The following is an 18,152-nucleotide window of genomic DNA, read 5'->3' on the forward strand; positions in this document are numbered from 1 at the left end:
AAAAAAAAAATCTGCAATTTTGACATTCATCTCAGAAACTGTATACAGAAATCAAAGACATTTCTGAGTTTGAAAAGTCAAAAATTTGCTAGAAAATTACAGAAATGTCCTTGTTTTTTCTTCAAAATTTCTGAGTTTTTTTTTTTTTAGAAATGTACTCCTTATGTTTTCTTTCTATTTACAATGGCCCTAGTATATTTGGAATAAAAACATTTTAAATTGTTTATTTAATTGGGTTTCATTTAACTCCTCAAAAACATCGATTTTACATAATGCTGCACCTTTAATCTGTATTTTTGACGTATGCTTCTGTAGATTGAAAGAAACGTTGGCAGCAAAGACGATAAGGAGAAAAACATGTTTACAGAGATTAAATATAATAAAATAGCTGGAAGCAGCTCCACAAATCAAGAAAAACTCTCCTTGTCTTTTTAGCTTTTCTTGTTTCCTTATCATTCTGCTCGCTTTGAAAAGGCAGCCTTGTTCCTGTTTATAGCGCAGCGCTCTGTCCTATAGTAACCTCTGCTTGTGACTGTTGTGAACTCATCCTGTCACATTAGCGCCTCTGGCCTTGTTTCATTTCTGAGAGGAAACTCCCTCTCTCTCTCTGCCTGTCTCTCTCTCTCTCACTCTCTCTATCTCTCCTTCAGGCCTGCTCTTTGGGCTCTCTTGTTCTGCCTATAATCGAAGCATGTCCACAAAAATCAGACGAAGGGGCCCTCTTTACTGAACACAAAATGAGACGTTGAGCACGATGTGAAGAGGCAGTGCAGGAAAGCCACAGCTCCAGTGTTTGGCTTTGAAGCTGCTCCCGGTTTCCTCTCAGGGCTGCCTTCCAGCCGAGCGCAACTGGAAATACTGAGACGATAAGCATGCAGATAGCGCTGCAGCTGCAGCAGCAGTCACATCACAGTTCACGAGTAATTACAGGATTGATACCTGTCTGCAATGTTTTATATATATGTGTGTGTGTGTGTGTGTGTGTGTGTGTGTCTTAATCCACAGGCTCACTGGAGGGGCCTTGATGTGGTTACCGTGGCACCCACTCTGCTGTAATCCATGCTGCTGTCATCCAGCTCAGCAGGAAAACCAGTTTGCGGCTGTTTCTGATATCATGGAGAGCAGGTGACTAAAAAAATACAACAGCAAAAAGCTTTTTTGCAGTGGTTAGTTGATGTTGTAAAGAGGGGATCTTGGTGAATTAGTAAGACATCATTTTAAAGATTGTTGTTGAGATTGTTAAGAAATTCCGTCCATCCGTCCGTCCAGCCATTTATTTTCTTCCACCCTAATCCCATTGGGGTCAGGAGGGGTGCTGGTGTCTGTCTCCAGCTGTCAATGGGCGAGAGGTGGGGTCATCCTGGACAGGTCGCCAGTTCATTGTAGTTGATTAGAAATTGATCTTTTAAATATTTTTATTGTACTGGATAAGCATGACTGTGAAGTGGAAATAAAATGGTAGATAGCTTTTAAAATATTTAACATATTGTGTGTAAAATAAGCATTGAACACAGAATTTGTAAGCACAAAGTGTTGCAGTAATCAACACATCAGGATTATGTTTCTGCTTTTGGCTTTATCTTTTTTTATTTTTAATTGGTGAAGTATGATTAGCTGGTGTATGTGCAACCCACCACTTCTAGTCCTAATGATCTAGTTGTTGCATCAAGAATTTGCGATTAATAGCAGAGTCTTCAGGGCCACTGCTGAGGAAAGTTGACCCACTGTCCTTTGCAGAAACATTTTACTGAAGCCACATCAGACAGTTTTCAAGTGTGAATGGCATGGTAAAGTTTTATCACACTATCTGAATTGTATTTACATCCAGACTTTGGCTAGGCCACTCCAATGCTCCATGTAATTCTTTTTAGACCAATTCAGACTAACCTTGCTGATGTGTTTTGAATTGTTGTGATGTGTGTGAATATACACATACATACAGATTACACAATACACCATTGGTCATTTTTAAATGTAATTTTTATTTTTGCAAATAGGAAAATAGGATATTTAATATTTTAAAAAAAGAAAACTAAAGAAAAACATGTGTATCCGAGTGTGCATATATGCGAGTGTGTGTATACATCTATAAATGTATAAATCTTACAAACACATACACGCAGGCAGGTTGTCTGCTCGACCAGATACACAGGCGTGAGCGGGGTAAAAAGAGAATCTGATGATCACAGGTCTGGATGTAGGTCAGTAGAAGCAGCCTGGGGAGGCTCAGACACAAAGACAGCTCCAGTTCAGACGGATCAGCACGCCTGCCCCGTCTGTCTGTTCCACCGCCAGCTTCTGTTTGTACTATGAAACCTGGAGAGTACGCTAAATGCTAGGGGAGACAGAGGTAACGATAGCTGCTGTGTTTATGTGGCTGCTACATGAACAAGGGCTGTACATCTGAGCCCGATCCAAAAGCACCGATGTCTGCTGAGCTTATGCTAGGCTAGTCTAGCTAGTTTATTGTAGTAAGTGCTGGTTCTGCACAGACTAGCCAGGTGTGTAAAAGTTTCCCACTTTCATGTGTGCACAGGGTTATTGTGAAGCACTGGTAGGTCAAAAAGCACCAAAGTGTTGAGATCCAAGAACAAATGTTTTAACCTTCTGTTAAAGCACGTGGCTTTGTTTTGGTTTCGCATTTGATGGTTCCGATACATTTCCCAGAAGAGCCGATGGCGACTCATTTCTTCAAACACAAGTGCACTTAAAAACCAGCAGTTTTAGCTTATTGGTTTGTGAATGGGCAGAATAGGAGTCATAATCCCAAACTATGAACTGTCCTACATTCCACGCACTGATCACGCTACAATCAAGCTTTACAAAATGGACCAAACAGTTCTCAAGGAACACGACTAAATAGCTTAATGCACTGATTGAAAATCCTCTTTGAATTGACAAAAAAACATGTATTATATCAAGGCAACAAACTGTACATGTGTTATCTTGTCCTTTGTATTGTGTACACATTATAGTATTCTAATGAGGCATGGGCCAGTATGAGACTCATGGTATAACTGTAAATAAACACCAATATTTCATGGTAGTAACACAAATATCTTTTTTAAAAAAACCCATTTATTTCAAGCAGCATCCCAGCTGTGAATACACCTTAACACCTTAACAAGAGTAATAAACAATGCTGCTTCAGCTTCCACACCAAATCTGATCTTTCTTTTTGTTTTCAAGACATTTACATTTGTGATTTTGATCAGTCTGAACAAAAAGAGTTGCCTTCAATAAGCCAGCTGACTGGATATGTACAGCAACAGGTGGGGGAAGAGCAGCACTGCTTTCCTGTACGCTCTACATGGTCAGAGATAACTCCAGTCACCCCAACACTTTGCCTGGCTTTTCATGAAGGATGCATGCCCACTGGCCCGTTCAGTCCACTTTACTCAAACTCCAGTCCGTTTGCCTAGAAAGTCCGGTTTGTTTGGGTAGGTGTGAATATGTAATCAAACTCTGATGCAAACTCTCATTCGCCTACAAACCTAAGTCTGTTCGATTAAAGTGAACTCTGGCATGGTTCAAATTCATATGTGAATGCCAAGGGGACCAGAGACCGCTCCGAAAGCAAGAAGCGGACTACAGCGCAGGGCATTCTGGGTATATACAACTAGAACAAACCTGTGAGACTACCGCAAGCAGTTTTGTCTTTTTGCTAGACATTGCTGCTAAAATCTGACGCCACTCCATTTTTGTTTGCATTTCGTGAAGGAGGAAGTTGCGCTCAGTGTCTTCTTTGGAGGTTTTCTTGTTGTTTCCTTCAGTGATTCTTGGTGCAGCGCCACCACAGGCGAGGGGAGGAAAACGTTTTTCAAAGGGTTTGGTTCAATTGACACAGTGTAGTGTGAAAGTGAACCACAGCAGCTCAAAATGGAACAAATGTTACCGTTTTGGTCCCTAATCGAACCGAGTCCACCGGACTGTTAGGTGTGAAAACACCCTAAAAGCACTTTAAAATCATAGAAAATAGTTTAGCTGATGCTCCATTGCACTGAAAAGAGTCAGTTGCGGTAGTTTAACCATCTGACGAGGTTGTCTCCCTCTGAAGGTTTTCTGGGTACGACCCACTGAGAGGAGACCCTGTGGCTGACCTAGGTCAGACATACATGGCATACATACCCTGACACCTTTAACTGGCCCATGCCTAATGCTAATCCGCATGATTGGACAGATGTTAGCTGCTTTTTCATCTATTTAAACTACTAGCTTTTGTTGCTGCTAAAATCCAACATAATGATAGTTACAGTAAGTGCTACTATAATAAAGTAAGAGCAGTGTTTCATGTCACCATTGCACCACCGGACCCAGCGGTTCTTGAGGCCACAGAAGTCGGCTGCACATTGATCTGCTGGTAACAAGGAGCTTATAGACGGTCATGCACCGAGAGTGTCGCTTTCACTCTCCTGCGGGACCGGAACAGGGATTTCTGGTTTGGCAACCTCCCTGTTGGGAATCACAGTTAAATACGAGCAGTCATCGGACAACAACACAGCAATGGGATAAAGACAGGTTGGTGATCATGACAAAAGGCAGCGATCAAGAGATTGGGCATACAGGTCCAGATAAAGTGGCTCATGATAGGGTGAATGCTTCGAAAGGCCAGTGTTGATTGCATAAAATACTAACTTGGGAATTTCTGCGCAGATTTACATAATTTTGAGCAAAGCCCAGAGTTTGGTACAATTTGATTGTCTCTGAAATGCAACGGCAGCTCTGAACTGCGTCTTCTGCTTTGCTGTTAATACTTGCACCCAGGACAGAGCGCTGCCACAAGGAGCGTAGTCATCCAACCCTTTTGATTGGATCACATGACACCAACCGGGACACAGAAGAGGAAAACGTTAGGCGCTTCTTGTGCATGTGAACCCTGAAATTTGGCTTCAAGGAAGAGGGACAACTGCCAGATGTAAAGAGGAGAAATTATACAACTACAGATGTTCCCATTATTAGTTAATGTCCCTCTTCCTAAAGCTGCTGGCAGTTCCAGGCTCCAGGAGCAGTAGTGCAAGCAGTAGCTGGAAGAGGGGCTTCAGGATGACTGTCTCCTGTGATGTGCGTGTAGATGACATGAAGTCTTCTCTCAGCTCAGTTTTTCCTGAGGTGGCTGATTGCTCTGTATAAGGTGAACTCCTCAGATGCGACGATTGACAGGAGAACGGCAGAGAGGAAGAGAAAGGAAGGAAACCAGAAAGGGCCGTGGGGGGGAGGGAGGGAAACAACAGCCAGCTCTCCGGATTCTTCGGAAAGTTCTGCTTGTGAAAGCACCAAAAAGTCCTGAGGGAAGCCTGAGCCCCAGACCTGGTTCGCACAGACCCAGAGCGGTCACACAGTGGTCCGGATCACCCTGCTGGGCCGGGAGCTGCGGTGGACCTTCGTGTGTTTGCTTAAATGGTCGCTGCGGGCAAACTTCTTCTCACACAGGGTGCACTCGTATGGTTTGATGCCCGAGTGAGAGCGGCGGTGGCGAGACAGCTCGTCCGATCGGGAGAACCTGGGCGTGTGAGAGCAGGAGGTCAGGGTGAGGAAGATGTTGCACAACTTAAAGCAGTAGAGTTTACAGACATTTGGCAAAGTGTGGCATGCACTTGTATTCAACACCTGAGTCAATACTTTGTAGAATCATGTTTTGCTCCAATTCAAGCTGTAAGTTTTTTCTCCATCACTTTAGCAATTATACATACTTGAAATTTTTACTCACTTTTCTTTGCAGTAATGCTAAAACTCAGATTGTGAGGGGAAAAAAAAGCTTCCCAACAGCATGAACCTGCCACCACCATGTTTCACAGTGGGTGTGATATGTTCAGGGTGGTTTTCCTACACATATGCTGTAATTGTGATCTTATCTAACCAGATCCCAGCCTTTTAACATGCTCATATTCAAGTAATATAACCAAACAGGTAATACTGAAGAAAGGATCCTTTATAAAACTTTTTGTAAAATGTAAAAAAAAAACCCAGGATAATTCTTTTTACATTGTTGTTAGATTCACTTTTATTTATTTTTACTTAAAGATTTATTTGAAAATAAAATCCTCTTTTCCTTAATGTCTTTTAAACCAAACAAGGACAAACACCATTCAGTGTGTCTGTTATTGCGTGGTTTTAGGGTCACATGACCAGACATACACCAGTGTCTTAATAGACAGCTGCTGCTGACCAGGGAGACGCTGCTGCAGATGCCATTCTACTGTAATAAAAGACATTTAAAACAACCACCTGTTTTTCAGGTCTGCACTGAAAAACAACCCACACAATATAATAATCAGACACTGATGGATGTAGAGGACACTGTAACGGATTATAAATGATGGGTCCTAATTATGGTTTGCAGCTTCTGTCATTTTGCTTCCTGATTTCTATTCATTTTTCTGGTTTAAACCATATAAACCTTTCTTGTGTTGTAAAATGAATGCTGAACTTTGTTTTTTAACACTAACCATGGACATTTTAGGACTGACAATGTAACAATAGTAGTATAACTTTATTCATAAAGTTTGCCAATGAAAAATAGAAAAACTCAACATAAAATATGGAAATGTTGATTTAGGATCAATTAAACATAATTAGCCTAATTTAATGACAAATTAGCAGCTAACTGATCGCTTGTGCAACTGTAAGAATAATTCAAATAGGCAGCAGATGGCTACACTAATCTGTCTAATCGACATTCATTTGCAGACAGATGTTAAAGTGATTCTTTCGCTAACATTGCTGAAATATTTCCTCTGCAGACAGTAAATATTTCAGCATTGGGTAAAAGAAGGCTTATGCTCACTCAGCTCCCTCTTCCTGGAACTTAACACAATGAACTACAGCAGACTGAATTCATCTCGTTTGGAGCTTTGACATCCAAACTAAAAGGTCGATTCAATGACATGCACCTGTTTATTTTTCATAGCTTGTCATTTTCTTTTAACTGTGCCGTTTTTTTGTGTAATCAATTGAGTTCTAAATCCTGGTAAAATAAAGGTTTAATAGTAATAATAATAAAAATCTCAGAGTGCCTTGCAAAAGAATAATATACAATGTGAACTTTTCCCTATTAAAACTACACTCCATACTGGTCGCTTTTACAGTGCCCAAAGTATATTTGTATACTAAGAAATTAAAAGTAAATTAAGAAAATAATAAAATATAAAATACTGACATGGTCTAATGAGGTATATTGACTCCATAGATAGCTGTATCATTACAAAGATAATTATCTTCTTTGTTGTTATTTTATGTATTTACATTTATACTGCCAGTTTAGAGGGATTTCTATGATGGTTGCTGATGCAAATTGACTTTTGAGAGAAGAGGTAAACCATGTCAGATTGCTTTTTCTTACCAGTACTCCTTTTCATTTAAAACTTTTGTCACATCGACATGTTGAATTTTTATCTTTTTCTTGGTTTTATGACTCTGTTATTCTGTTGTATGATGTTTTAATGTTTTCTGAACAGGTCGCAGTTGAAGATGTGAATTTGTTCTCAATCAACATATCTGGTTAAATAAAGGTGAAATAAAAATAAATAAAATGTTTGACACGCTGCACTGGTGTCAAAAGATAATGTGTTAAAATGGTCCAGTTAAAGTCCAGACCCAAATCCATTTGAAAAGGACTTAAAACTCCTGTTCTGAGTTTTAAGTTCTTTTTTCATCCAAGCTGACTGAGTTAGAGCTATTGTGCAGAGAACAATGGTAACATTTCAACAGGTTTAAATGCATCAACCTCCAACAATCAGGTACACTTTGTACTAAAACTGAAGGAATCTTATCTGAGGTTGACGTACTTCCAGCCGCAGTCTGGCCAGCTGCAGGTGTACGGCTTCTCCCCCGTGTGACGGCGGAAGTGGGCCTTAAGATGGCTGCTCTTTGTGTACATCTTCCCACAGCCTGGGTGGGAGCACTTGTGGACCCTCTCGGTGGGCGACGTCCTGTTTGCCCGGGGGGCCGATGCCTTCAGGAGGGCGGCCCCTGGGGAGCCCCCCACCGCTGTGATCTCCAGAGTCCTTGTAGTGATGGGCAGAGGAGCAATCCTCACATACTTCTGGTCTGCTGATTTGTTATCGCTGCTGAGTGGCAACAGGCTGGTGGTGGCGGTGGTGGGTGTGGAGGACACTTGGGGGGCCACCAGGGTGAGATTTGGAGCGGTAGCGCCCTGGAGCCCCATGACCAGGTGAGTGAGCCAGATGCCGCTTGGGGCCGATGGAGGAGAGCCGGCGGGGACCTGAGGCTGGGCCAGAGGTAACGGCTGCAGCTGAAGAACCACCGGAGCTCTGAGGAGCACGGGAGGGGTCACCGTGGCTGGAGGGGGGCTTGGGTGACTAGGAGGAGACGGGTCAACCTGGACGGGGGCGTGTTTCTCTTTCTCTTCCTCGGGGGTCTCTGAGGAGGAAGTGCAGAGGGAAGCACCAACTGATGGCTCACTGTTAGTCTCTGTTGATGAAGCCGAGGGTACAGAGGACGACAGAGAATCTTCCTCTCTGCTGTTCCTCATGTCTGCCCTCACCTGCTCCATCTTCTCCTTCAGAAACTCCTCTATGTCCTCCAGGGTGGGAGAGAACGGCGAAGATGGGCGGAAAGAAAACTCCGGCATCCGAGACTCCTGATAATCCGCTCCCCCGTCGTCTGTCGAACTTCGATAAACCAGCCGGTTGCTGCTTTCGCTCTCGTCCTCCTCCTCCTCTTCTTCAGGGCTGGAGCCGTGCAGGGCCCCCTGCTGGAAGGCCCCGGGGCTGTCGCAGGAGCGCAAGCACACTGCATCCTCCTCTGAGAAGGAGAACAGGCTGCTGCTGCTGTCCCTGAACAGTTCAGACTCCACAGTCAGTGTTCTGCTGCTGAGGGACACCATTGAGAATAAAAAAAGCACCCGGAGGAGGAAGTCACAGAAACCTGCAGGGAAACAAGTCACAGAAGGATTTTAGTGTTCTGGTGGCTGCAAAAGCAAACATTCACTCAAATTCAAGACAATAACATTACTGAAATGGGACGTTTCTTCGCAGCTGATGAGGATACTGAAACGGGTCTGGGTTGTTCCAAAAACCATGAGAGCAACACTTCATAGGAGCTGCAGGAACTTCTGGAACAGCGATTGTGTTCTAGTGCAACGACACTCCAGATTTCTCCAATACGTCCCGACTAAAAAGGAGAGTCCTGTCCTAAAAAAATAAAAATAAAAATAAAACCTCCAATTTAAACTAAATAAATTAATAAAAAACTACATTTGGTTTTGTTTGTCAGAAAAATCCTGGTTGTGGATGGAGTCAGATCCTGGCTTAAGCAAACTATACACAAACAAGCAAGCAAATGGAAATGATCAATGTGATTAATTTATTTATTGCTTATTCTGACAGTCTTAGGCTTAAGCAATAGAAAACTAAAGTTTTGGAATTGGAATAATTTAAACCAGAAACAAAAATACTTTGGGCCCAGTTAAATGGGGCTTATGATATTGAGGGTCACCTCATAATCTGAGAGATTTGGAAGATTCTGAACTGTTTCCTGGGCAACAATTCCCAAGTCAAGATGCTGATAGACGCAAAACAATAATAACTGAAAGCATCACAAAGTTTACATCCCAAACATCTGCTGAATCAGATTGTTTCAGATGTGCCTGGGTTATGTTCAGTCAACATGCACAATGTGTTATACTGCTCTTTTTAGTTTTTCCTCCAAACTCAGAGAGTGTACTTACTTTCAACCATGACTGAATGAGTTTGTGATGAACTAAACTGACCATAGTTAAGTGGGCTACAGTGACAGCAGGAGATTTTGGAAGTTCGTTCTGCCTCGTTGGCAACCCAGACAGGAAGTTTTGAACGAGAGCCACCTACAGGACCTTCTAGTTACATGGCTCATTGGTGAACCTGTAACATTTTATTTAGCTTCAAACAGATCAATACGCTCATCTAAAATGGAGACTGTTTTGGATGAGAGCACCCCCTTCCCTCCCCTCCTGCTGCTCTTCCACCCTTAACCCACTCCGTACAGATCAGCATAACCAGCTATGATTACAGTGGGAAGCTGCTTATGAGTCGGAATGGTTGTTGTTGCTGTCAGACAGCCGGGGCACATGTTGCAGCAGGGCCTGCATGGAGTTGGGGAGGGGGAACACGGCCCGCAACGACGCGCCCACGAGCATATGGTAAAGCAAACCGCAGCTACGGTAAAAACAACAACAGAGAGGCAGAGTGGAAAGCTGGGGAGAAAACCGACCAAAATGCAACTGTCTGACGAGGAGAAGCCAGCCGCGTGGTTACACAGCGGAGGAATCCACGAGTTTCAAGTTCGGTTGGGTCAAAAAAAAGGGGGTGGGGGGGTGCACACAGCTCTATTTATACTCCTGCTAGTCTCCAGGAGAGCCGAACAGGAGTCCCCCAGCCGCCCCAGCTTAAGCCTACCGTGTGTTACCGGGAGGAGGCTCGACAATGCGTCGACCTCTCTCCGTCTTCTCGCTGTTTTCTGCTCGCCTCCGTCGTGTTATTGTCGTCGCACGCTCACATCCCGTCCTTGCCACGGGTCCATGTTGGCATTCCGCTTCCACACGTCACGTGACCGCATCGCTGCACAACTCGGAGGCATGGGTCCCGTTCCGAGGCTGTGATTGGTCAATCATCACGGAGGCTCGCCTTAAGAGGAAGCCTCTGATTGGCTGTTGTTCGATAAAGTCTGACTGCCATGTGTTATCCAAAAGCAGGCTGAAAAGCTAAAGATAATGAGCGAAGTAAAAAACTGTAGTTGTCGTTATTGTGGCGTTAATGAGCTAAGTAAAAATAGCAATACTAATGTCAACGGAAACCATGTTCCAGGCTGTTCTCCAAAACCAGTGCAACCAATAAATAGGCACCAGAGTAGCTCTCGCTCTCTTTTGTAAATAAATGTTACTGTCACCTTGAGGCCTCTGTTTTCTCATCTGTGCCTTCAGCATGACAAAAAATGGGATAACTTTTTGACTGATCACACTTCATACTGAATAAACAGGATTGATAGATTAGTCTTCACCAAACAGAGATTTTCTCACCTCATAGAACAGCAGAATGTTTGGTGACCGAAATTGCAACATTTGTTACGTTATCAGCTGGCGTGGTTCTCTTTCACACTGTACTGTCACACAAACCAAGCCCTTTGAAAAACTTGTTTACCCCCTCGCCTGTGTTGGTACTGCACTAACAACCACTGAAGGAAATGACACAAAACCCTCTGAGGAAGACACTGAGCGCAACTTCCTTCGTCACAATATTGTAAGCATAAAAATGGAATGCCGTCAGAGTTTAGTGGTTGTAGGATTTTTCTTTTGTCTTTTGCAAAAGACATCGAGCCGTTTATCCCGCTAGCATTAGACGAGCATTTGCTTTGATTGTATTTACCCAGAATGCCCCGCGCTACAGCCTGCTTCCTGCTTTTGTAGCGGTCTCCAGTTCGCTTGGTGTTCACTCGAACCACACCAGAGTTCACGTCAACTGAAACAAGACTCAGGTATGTAGGTGGATCAGAGTTTGATTACAGATTCACACCTCCCCAAATGAACCAGACTTTATAGGGAAACGAACTTCACTGATTAACTCAGACTAAACAGGCCTGGATTGAAAGCTTCCTAAAACAGCCTTAAAACACAAAAAGGACATTTTCAGCATTCCTGAAAAGTGCTACAAAAATCTAATCTACCAACTATGGCAAATCTCACTGTTTCTGCCTCTTTGGCAATCCAGGCAGGAAGCTTAGTGTGAGGACTTTCTTGTTACATTCATTGGTGAAGTTGCAACATGAATGCAACACTTTTATTTAACATATCTGTTTAAATGAAACAATACACTCATCTAATTATGGACACTGTTATTGATGAATGTTACATATAGCCCATATTTCATGGGCTATTTGTAACATTACACCCCATTATCTACCATTGGGAACACAACGACGCTACCATTTCAGACATATCCCTTTAAGGGAAGACGCATTTAATCCAACCGAATATACTGTTTGTCTTTTGTTGTTATTGTTATGACTATTATGACTACATAGATTCAGTCTTTATGGCTGTACTTTCTGTTACTGAGCCCATGTGCAAAAGTACATATGAAGTACTTATATTGACTGACTATATAAAAACTGGTAGGAATTCTTTTTTGCTGAAGAACAATCAGTTTTGCTCCTCCATCCTCCAGCCACCTGGAAAATAATGTGAACTTGTTGGGAAAATAACTCATTTACACACAAGTCTTCAGATGTCTTGATGCTCAATATGCTTTGACTGAACATATCTGTTAATCTTTTGAAGACCTACAGTTTGCAGTTTGCCTAAACAGTGAGGTGGAAATTAAAAGCTTTGTAAAGATAATATAATAAACACAGTGTATTCCTCTCTGCAAATTTCAGTGGTTATGGAGGAAGGTGTCTAACTGAACTTTTTAGTGTTGATTTGACCATATGTTTTGGATCACATCTGTGTTGAGGACTGTAGCGCCTGCTCTACCCCAAACTAACTTATTTTAATGCTTTTCACACATATTCATCAGAGCTATACATAAATCTGTCAATTAACTCTTATCTCTTTGGAAAAAAACGAGGGCAAATCAAATATTCTTCAAGCATATTTCCGGTGTGAACGTGTGTACCAAGCATAGTTTCAGAAAGTAACTGTTCCCCCTCTATTCTTTGCAGCATTGGTCCCAAATAATCTATGGAAATAAACAACAGCCTTTTCGAAACGTCTTTACCAGGGAACGCTTATAATGTGTTTTTAAAAGGATTGTGTAAAGGCGCCCTCTGGTGGTCCAGTGGAGCCAAAAGCAGCCACACTTTCAAAAGCAAATTAATAGTTTAACCACATGGCTAAACTATAACGAACAATCTGTTCTAGGAAAACAGAACTTAGAAATGAGGAAAACATTAAACAGAAAACAAGCAGTTTGTGGACTGAAATGTACTTTAACTCTGTTTCTTAACACTGCATGTTTACCATATTTAGGTGCGCTCACAATTCATCTCTTTGGACAAAAAAAATAAAAAATAAAAAATACACACAATTTCCCTCTTTATGAAATTACCTCCCAACACAGCATCAGCTGAGCTTAAAAGAAAGTAACAGAAAAAAGTTAATCGGAATCAAATTACTATGAACTTTAAAGCCCTGCCATTTGTGTATTTACATACGTTTTCATTAATACACAAAAGTTGGCATTTTTAGACATGACATTATAAGCATTATAAGCTGAATATTTCTATTCAGCTTATTTATATAGCACCAATTCACAATATCATTTTTTTCAAACCACGAAAAGTGCAAAATTAAAGTTTAGGAACAAACTGTGTCCAAAGTCTTTACCAGTAACACGTTTGTTGTGTTTTGTGTAATAAACTCTTTTTTTTTTTTTTCAAAATTTGCTCTTACATATCTCTGTGGTATGCTGCAACTGCCATCAACTCACTTCACATACTTTAAAGACATCGAATTAATGTGACGGGTCAGTATCTCATGTGTTGGTAATTTTTGCTGCTATTCCCTGATATGTTGAACATAACTGGACCAAAGTGACCCAGATCATCAGATGGTTCCCATTCTTTTCATCTTATTAGGTTTCTGGAAAACCTAATAAATCCAGAAAGTGTTGAAGACAAATTGTCTGCTGAAGCTAATTTGCAATCTGACTTTTTAGCAAAGCTGTTCTCAGCAGCAGTTTCCTCATGTGAGACCATTCATAGATTGGTCATTACCTTTCTACGCAATTCTGCTCGATTCTCATCCCTTCAGAGCTCCATCTGGGATTTCTCCCACTGAGCTAGATTCCTTCAGTAGGATTTCTACGAGGCCAATCAGCAAACAGAAGTTGCAAACGATGATGCTGATTTTCGCCACCGTTTTACAATTGTAAAGTCTTCCTGTAGTTCTAGCAATGGCAATGGAGGAAGTGAACTAAGCTGTTTTGACCACCCATATAAATATTGAATTAACATCAACAGCCATGTTGTTCAGCTTAGCACTTCTTTCTCGGCAGTGGAGGACAGTTGTTCACAGCGCAGGCAACTTCTGGCAAGCTTTATACTGCTAAACAGGTGCAGTCTTAGCGATTGGGTAAAACTTAAAATGTCAGCACAGCCTTCCAATAGTTTCTCAATAGATGAAGGTCCAGGCATGTTGATGGGTTAGATTGTTTCAAAGAGCTGCTCAAAAGACTTGCTCATATAATATTCTTACAGCAGTAAAAACTGAAGTCACAGTTGTCAATAGAAAACATTTGGCCTTTTACAGGTCCTGAAAAGACCAGTTGATTTTCAGAATACTGCCTTTCAAAGAGCACAGCTATCCTTTACTGGGCATATTTCAGCATCCCTGCTCACACTGCCAGAGCGCCGACCCATGAATGTCGAGTTAGAATAACTAAATCCCTTCAAGTGGCACCAACCTCAGGCTTCAGACTGCTTGTAGTGGGAAAAGGTATTGTAAATTAATTAGTAAATTATTCTTGAATTGACTGAGATTTTGGTGAAAGCCGATCCCTACAAGCCAAGCAGAGCATATGGATGAGAAGACTGCAGCATAATGCAGCACACAAGGAGTGTAAAGATTCCTGTGTGGTTTCTTAGCAACAGTGAACGGTGGGGTATCACTCGCCATCACTCCTCACACAGAAGAATATTTTAAAAACTTATTTGACACATGGCTGTGCAGTGAAGCATGTGCTGTTGAGCTTTAAGTTCTGTAAATGGAGTGAGGGCTAAGCAGACACTCATTAATGACCATCAATGATCAGATCTAAAGCTTCATATTCCATAAAGCTATAGATGTTCAAATATCAAAATAATGTACAGCCTGGTTGACGCCTGTTCACACAGACTGTGCTGAGGGTAATGCACTTGCTGTAGGTTAAATATTTGTCATTTTTTGAGGAAATCGGTTTTCACTTTGACATTTAAGGATTTATTGAACTTTTTTTGTAAAAAAAAAGTCAAATTTTGTTGATCTTGATTGGTTTGTAAAATCAATAAAAATGGCAAAACATCAAAGGGATACTTTTTATAGATGCTACAAAAGCTAATTATTTTCAGACTTGTAAAAGCTAGAAAACAATTTCTATTCATTCTTCTTCACAACTACTACACTCTTTTAATCTTAATAGCAGGGTTTCTGCAGGTTTCACCCACTCAGATTTAAGACAGTTTTTACGACCACTGTGAATAGTATTTAAGACCTACATCTCCACAGAAACGTACGAACTTTGACCAGCCAACTGGCGAGAAAATTCCAGTTAGGAAAGATAGATGTAATGAAAGCTAGCTAGCTAGCACCGGTATGTTAAAAGCTAGTTAGCAGTAGTTTCAACCGTAATATGCTTCCATAGAGCGACTCATACTTTTGACTGGCAGAAAAGTCCCACGAGAAAAAAAAGTATAGGATATATGGGATTAAACAAATTTGTCACGACAAAATTTAGACTTGGGAAAAACATTAAAGACCAACTAACTTTTTAAAATAAATTCAAGACATTTTAAGGACTCAATTTTAGGTATATGAAGTTAAGACATTTAAAAGAGCACATCCTGTCTAAAACATTCTTATAACACAATAATTTGCTGCTATTAAATTTGACACAGCTTAATCTTTTAAGTGATTTACTGCGATATCTTTATCTTTGCATTTTGTTACAAATAAGCCTTGTGCATAATTTTCTAAATAACCAAACATCTCACACACTAGTAGCCATTCACACAGAGCTGAAGGTCATGAGACAAGCAGGTAATCTGTATAAAAAGTAGGTTGCCTTTATTAGAAGCTGGGAAACCAAAACATTATCAACATTGTTTAATACTTTTCCTTTAGACCACAATGTTGCTACTGCCAGCATTTATTCAACATCATCGCTTCGCACTTTTTCCACAACATGCAAAAAGATTGAAGAGTTCAGTGTTCCTTTTTTCCCCCCACTAGACTGACAAAAGCTTCACTGCCTGGTCGCCATAGGAATCACAAGTCAGCTTACATTAACATTGCCAGAACAACTCAACGTAGATTAAAAAGAAACCAAACAAAAAAGTAAAAACAGAGAAAAGTTGAAGACTGGATGAGAGAGGAACAGAACCATGTGCCTCCAGTAGGAGGAGAGAGGAGCCTCTTTTTTTTTAACCTCCAAGTTTTTAAAAACAGCTGGACTGTAAGGACTCTGTGCCAATTCAGGGACCTGAACGTAGAAAAACACTGACCTGCTGTCTCAGACAGGCGGGAAACAATCAAATGTGCTTGTGAACGAAAGTTCCGGCGCCCCATACCAACCCGGCTGGGACGAACTTCTATTGCGACCTCAGGACGACCTGTACGAAAACACTGTCCCCAAGATCGCAATAGCAATTTCATTCTTTTATTCTTTTTTTTTTTTTGCTTTGACATCAAACACAAGAGGATAATCTCACAAGTGCTGCACCTGATCTACAAATCACGAGTTCTGAGATCGTCTATGGCTTTGGATGGTCTGCTGATCGGACTAATTGGTGACTCGTTTCGAGCTGGGCGTCGGCCGCCTTGCTAGCAAAGGCTTGAAACGTGAGGACTCGTTACATTCTCAGGCCTTCGGGGATGATATTAGAGCCACTGGTGGAAAAAAAATAATTTAACCGAATGAAAATTAAGGCATCGACAGACAAATGAACACGAACACGGAGCTTCCTGGTCTACTTGAACTGCTAAAGCGGGCAACTCAAAGTACTGAAGAACCGAAGTGATGGGAAACCGACGGGAAACCACTAAAGCTGATGGGAGAGAGAGAGAGAGAGCTGCTCCCACCGTCACACTGAACAGATTAGATAGGGTCAATGGATTTTCTTTAAAATCAAGATACATTTTATTTATTTTTCTTAAAAAACAAACATTACAAAAAAATCTGAATAGAGAATTAGAACAATGAACCAACAGGAGAGAGAGAAAAAAAAAACATTCTTGTTTTAAGCTCTCAAAACAAAGAACACCTCTTGTTGCATTTTTCTGAAAACAACAAAAATAAAACCAGGATGTGGAGGTGCCTGGCACAAGGGATTGGATGTTAGGATGCTGCAGCCATGCAGGGGGCGCCGTTTCAAAAAAAAAAAAAAAAAAATAAAATATAGCTGGATATACAACAGAGAAAACTGTTCCAAAAAGCAGCTGAAGGAAAAATGATTAAAAATGACAAGCGTGACCTTTAAGTGAGCTCAGAAATGCTTTAAATAAAGTGTTTAAAACTCATCACGGCATTCAGCGGCGCCGAAAACACCAAGCAGAGAGGAAACGAGGGGCGTAGACCCCGGCGCGTGTTGACGTGCATGAGATACAGCGCTTTGCCTACCGATACCGAACACCACCTGGGATGGGCTGAACCGGTAAAACAGGGAGAAAAGAAAGGTTGCTGCTCTGCTACAGGACGGACGCTCGCTTCACTGTCCTACAGAGACGGAGGAGGCGATGGGATGCTGACTGGAAAAAAAAAAAAAAAAAGCAGACATTCTCCAAATCGTTGAGCCAGGCCACCAGGAGGGGAAGAATAAAAAAACAAACAAACCCTAAATGCAGAGCAACAAAAGAAAAACATATGAAAGAGAGACAGAGAGAGGTGGAGGATGGGAAGGAACAGGTGCCATCTTCTAGTCTTCCCCAGAGGGCGCCTCCTCTTCTGAGCCGTTCTCCTCCTCGTCGTCTTCCTCCTCTTCCTCGTCTCCTCCTGCAGACTCCTTCGTTGTCTTGGGGGCAGGGGAGGTCTCCTCCTTCTTCTCGGCGGCCTCCTCCTCTTCCTCCTCCAGAGGGCTCTCTGGTTCTTCCTCCTCCTCTTCCTCTTTGGGTGAACTTTTCTCCACGGTCTTGGTGCTGGGGCGGCCCTTGCCCTTCCCCTTCATGGGGCTAGGGGTGACTGCAGGACAGAGGGGAAGAGCTCAGGGCAACTCATCTCATCGGTTAAAAAGAAAAAAAAAAACTGCAAATATTTCACATCAAGTCACTAAAAATGATATGAACAGTTCTACAGACTGGAGTAAAACTGATTAAGAGTTGTGACCGTAAATGAGAGGCTGGAACAAAAATAAAATAATTTCATTCTATATAGAGAATCATAATTACTAGCCATGGAAATTTTTTTTAATCAATTTTAATCTGCTTAATTTTTTGTAGAATTTTATTTAAAGGGGAAGTACTATGACTT

At 41.7% G+C, this 18,152-nt stretch overlaps 2 protein-coding genes across 4 annotated transcripts in view; both read right to left on the bottom strand.

Moving 5' to 3' along the window:
• Positions 1–3,816: 3,816 nt before the first annotated feature.
• On the bottom strand, positions 3,817–10,673 carry LOC106963468 (Krueppel-like factor 15). 2 transcript variants are annotated; one of them, XM_015058393.1, is made up of 4 exons: positions 10,395–10,673; positions 8,974–9,152; positions 7,785–8,886; positions 3,817–5,500 (listed from the first exon to the last, which is right to left on the bottom strand). In XM_015058393.1, exons 2-4 carry the CDS (start codon positions 9,038–9,040, stop codon positions 5,332–5,334), a joined length of 1,338 nt encoding a protein of 445 aa, XP_014913879.1. In that variant the 5' UTR covers positions 9,041–9,152; positions 10,395–10,673; the 3' UTR covers positions 3,817–5,331. The 2 variants fall into 2 exon arrangements, with proteins under 2 accessions (XP_014913879.1, XP_014913880.1); XM_015058394.1 differs by lacking the exon at positions 8,974–9,152 and having other exon boundaries at positions 10,395–10,664.
• A 6,794-nt stretch (positions 10,674–17,467) lies between these two features.
• Positions 17,468–18,152, bottom strand: part of nucks1a (nuclear casein kinase and cyclin-dependent kinase substrate 1a) — a 19,756-nt gene continuing 19,071 nt past the window's right edge. For both annotated transcript variants that reach the window (XM_015058396.1, XM_015058395.1), the window contains one exon: positions 17,468–17,864. In XM_015058396.1, the coding sequence (XP_014913882.1) occupies positions 17,602–17,864 (263 nt within the window). In that variant the 3' untranslated portion in view covers positions 17,468–17,601. The remainder of the gene's footprint in view (positions 17,865–18,152) is intronic.

This window comes from Poecilia latipinna, unplaced genomic scaffold, assembly GCF_001443285.1.
Source record: "Poecilia latipinna isolate Pla-1442-1.1 unplaced genomic scaffold, P_latipinna-1.0 Scaffold1537, whole genome shotgun sequence".
NCBI classification, from domain to species: Eukaryota; Metazoa; Chordata; class Actinopteri; order Cyprinodontiformes; family Poeciliidae; genus Poecilia; species Poecilia latipinna.

Coding starts and splice junctions, on each gene's coding strand:
- LOC106963468 (XM_015058393.1), bottom strand. CDS start 9,040: ATGGTTTTTGGAACAACCCAGACCCGTTTCAGTATCCTCATCAGCTGC. Junction 8,887..8,973: donor CGAAGAAACGTCCCATTTCA/GTAATGTTATTG, acceptor GTTTCCCTGCAG/GTTTCTGTGACTTCCTCCTC. Junction 5,501..7,784: donor TGGCCAGACTGCGGCTGGAA/GTACGTCAACCT, acceptor TCACACGCCCAG/GTTCTCCCGATCGGACGAGC.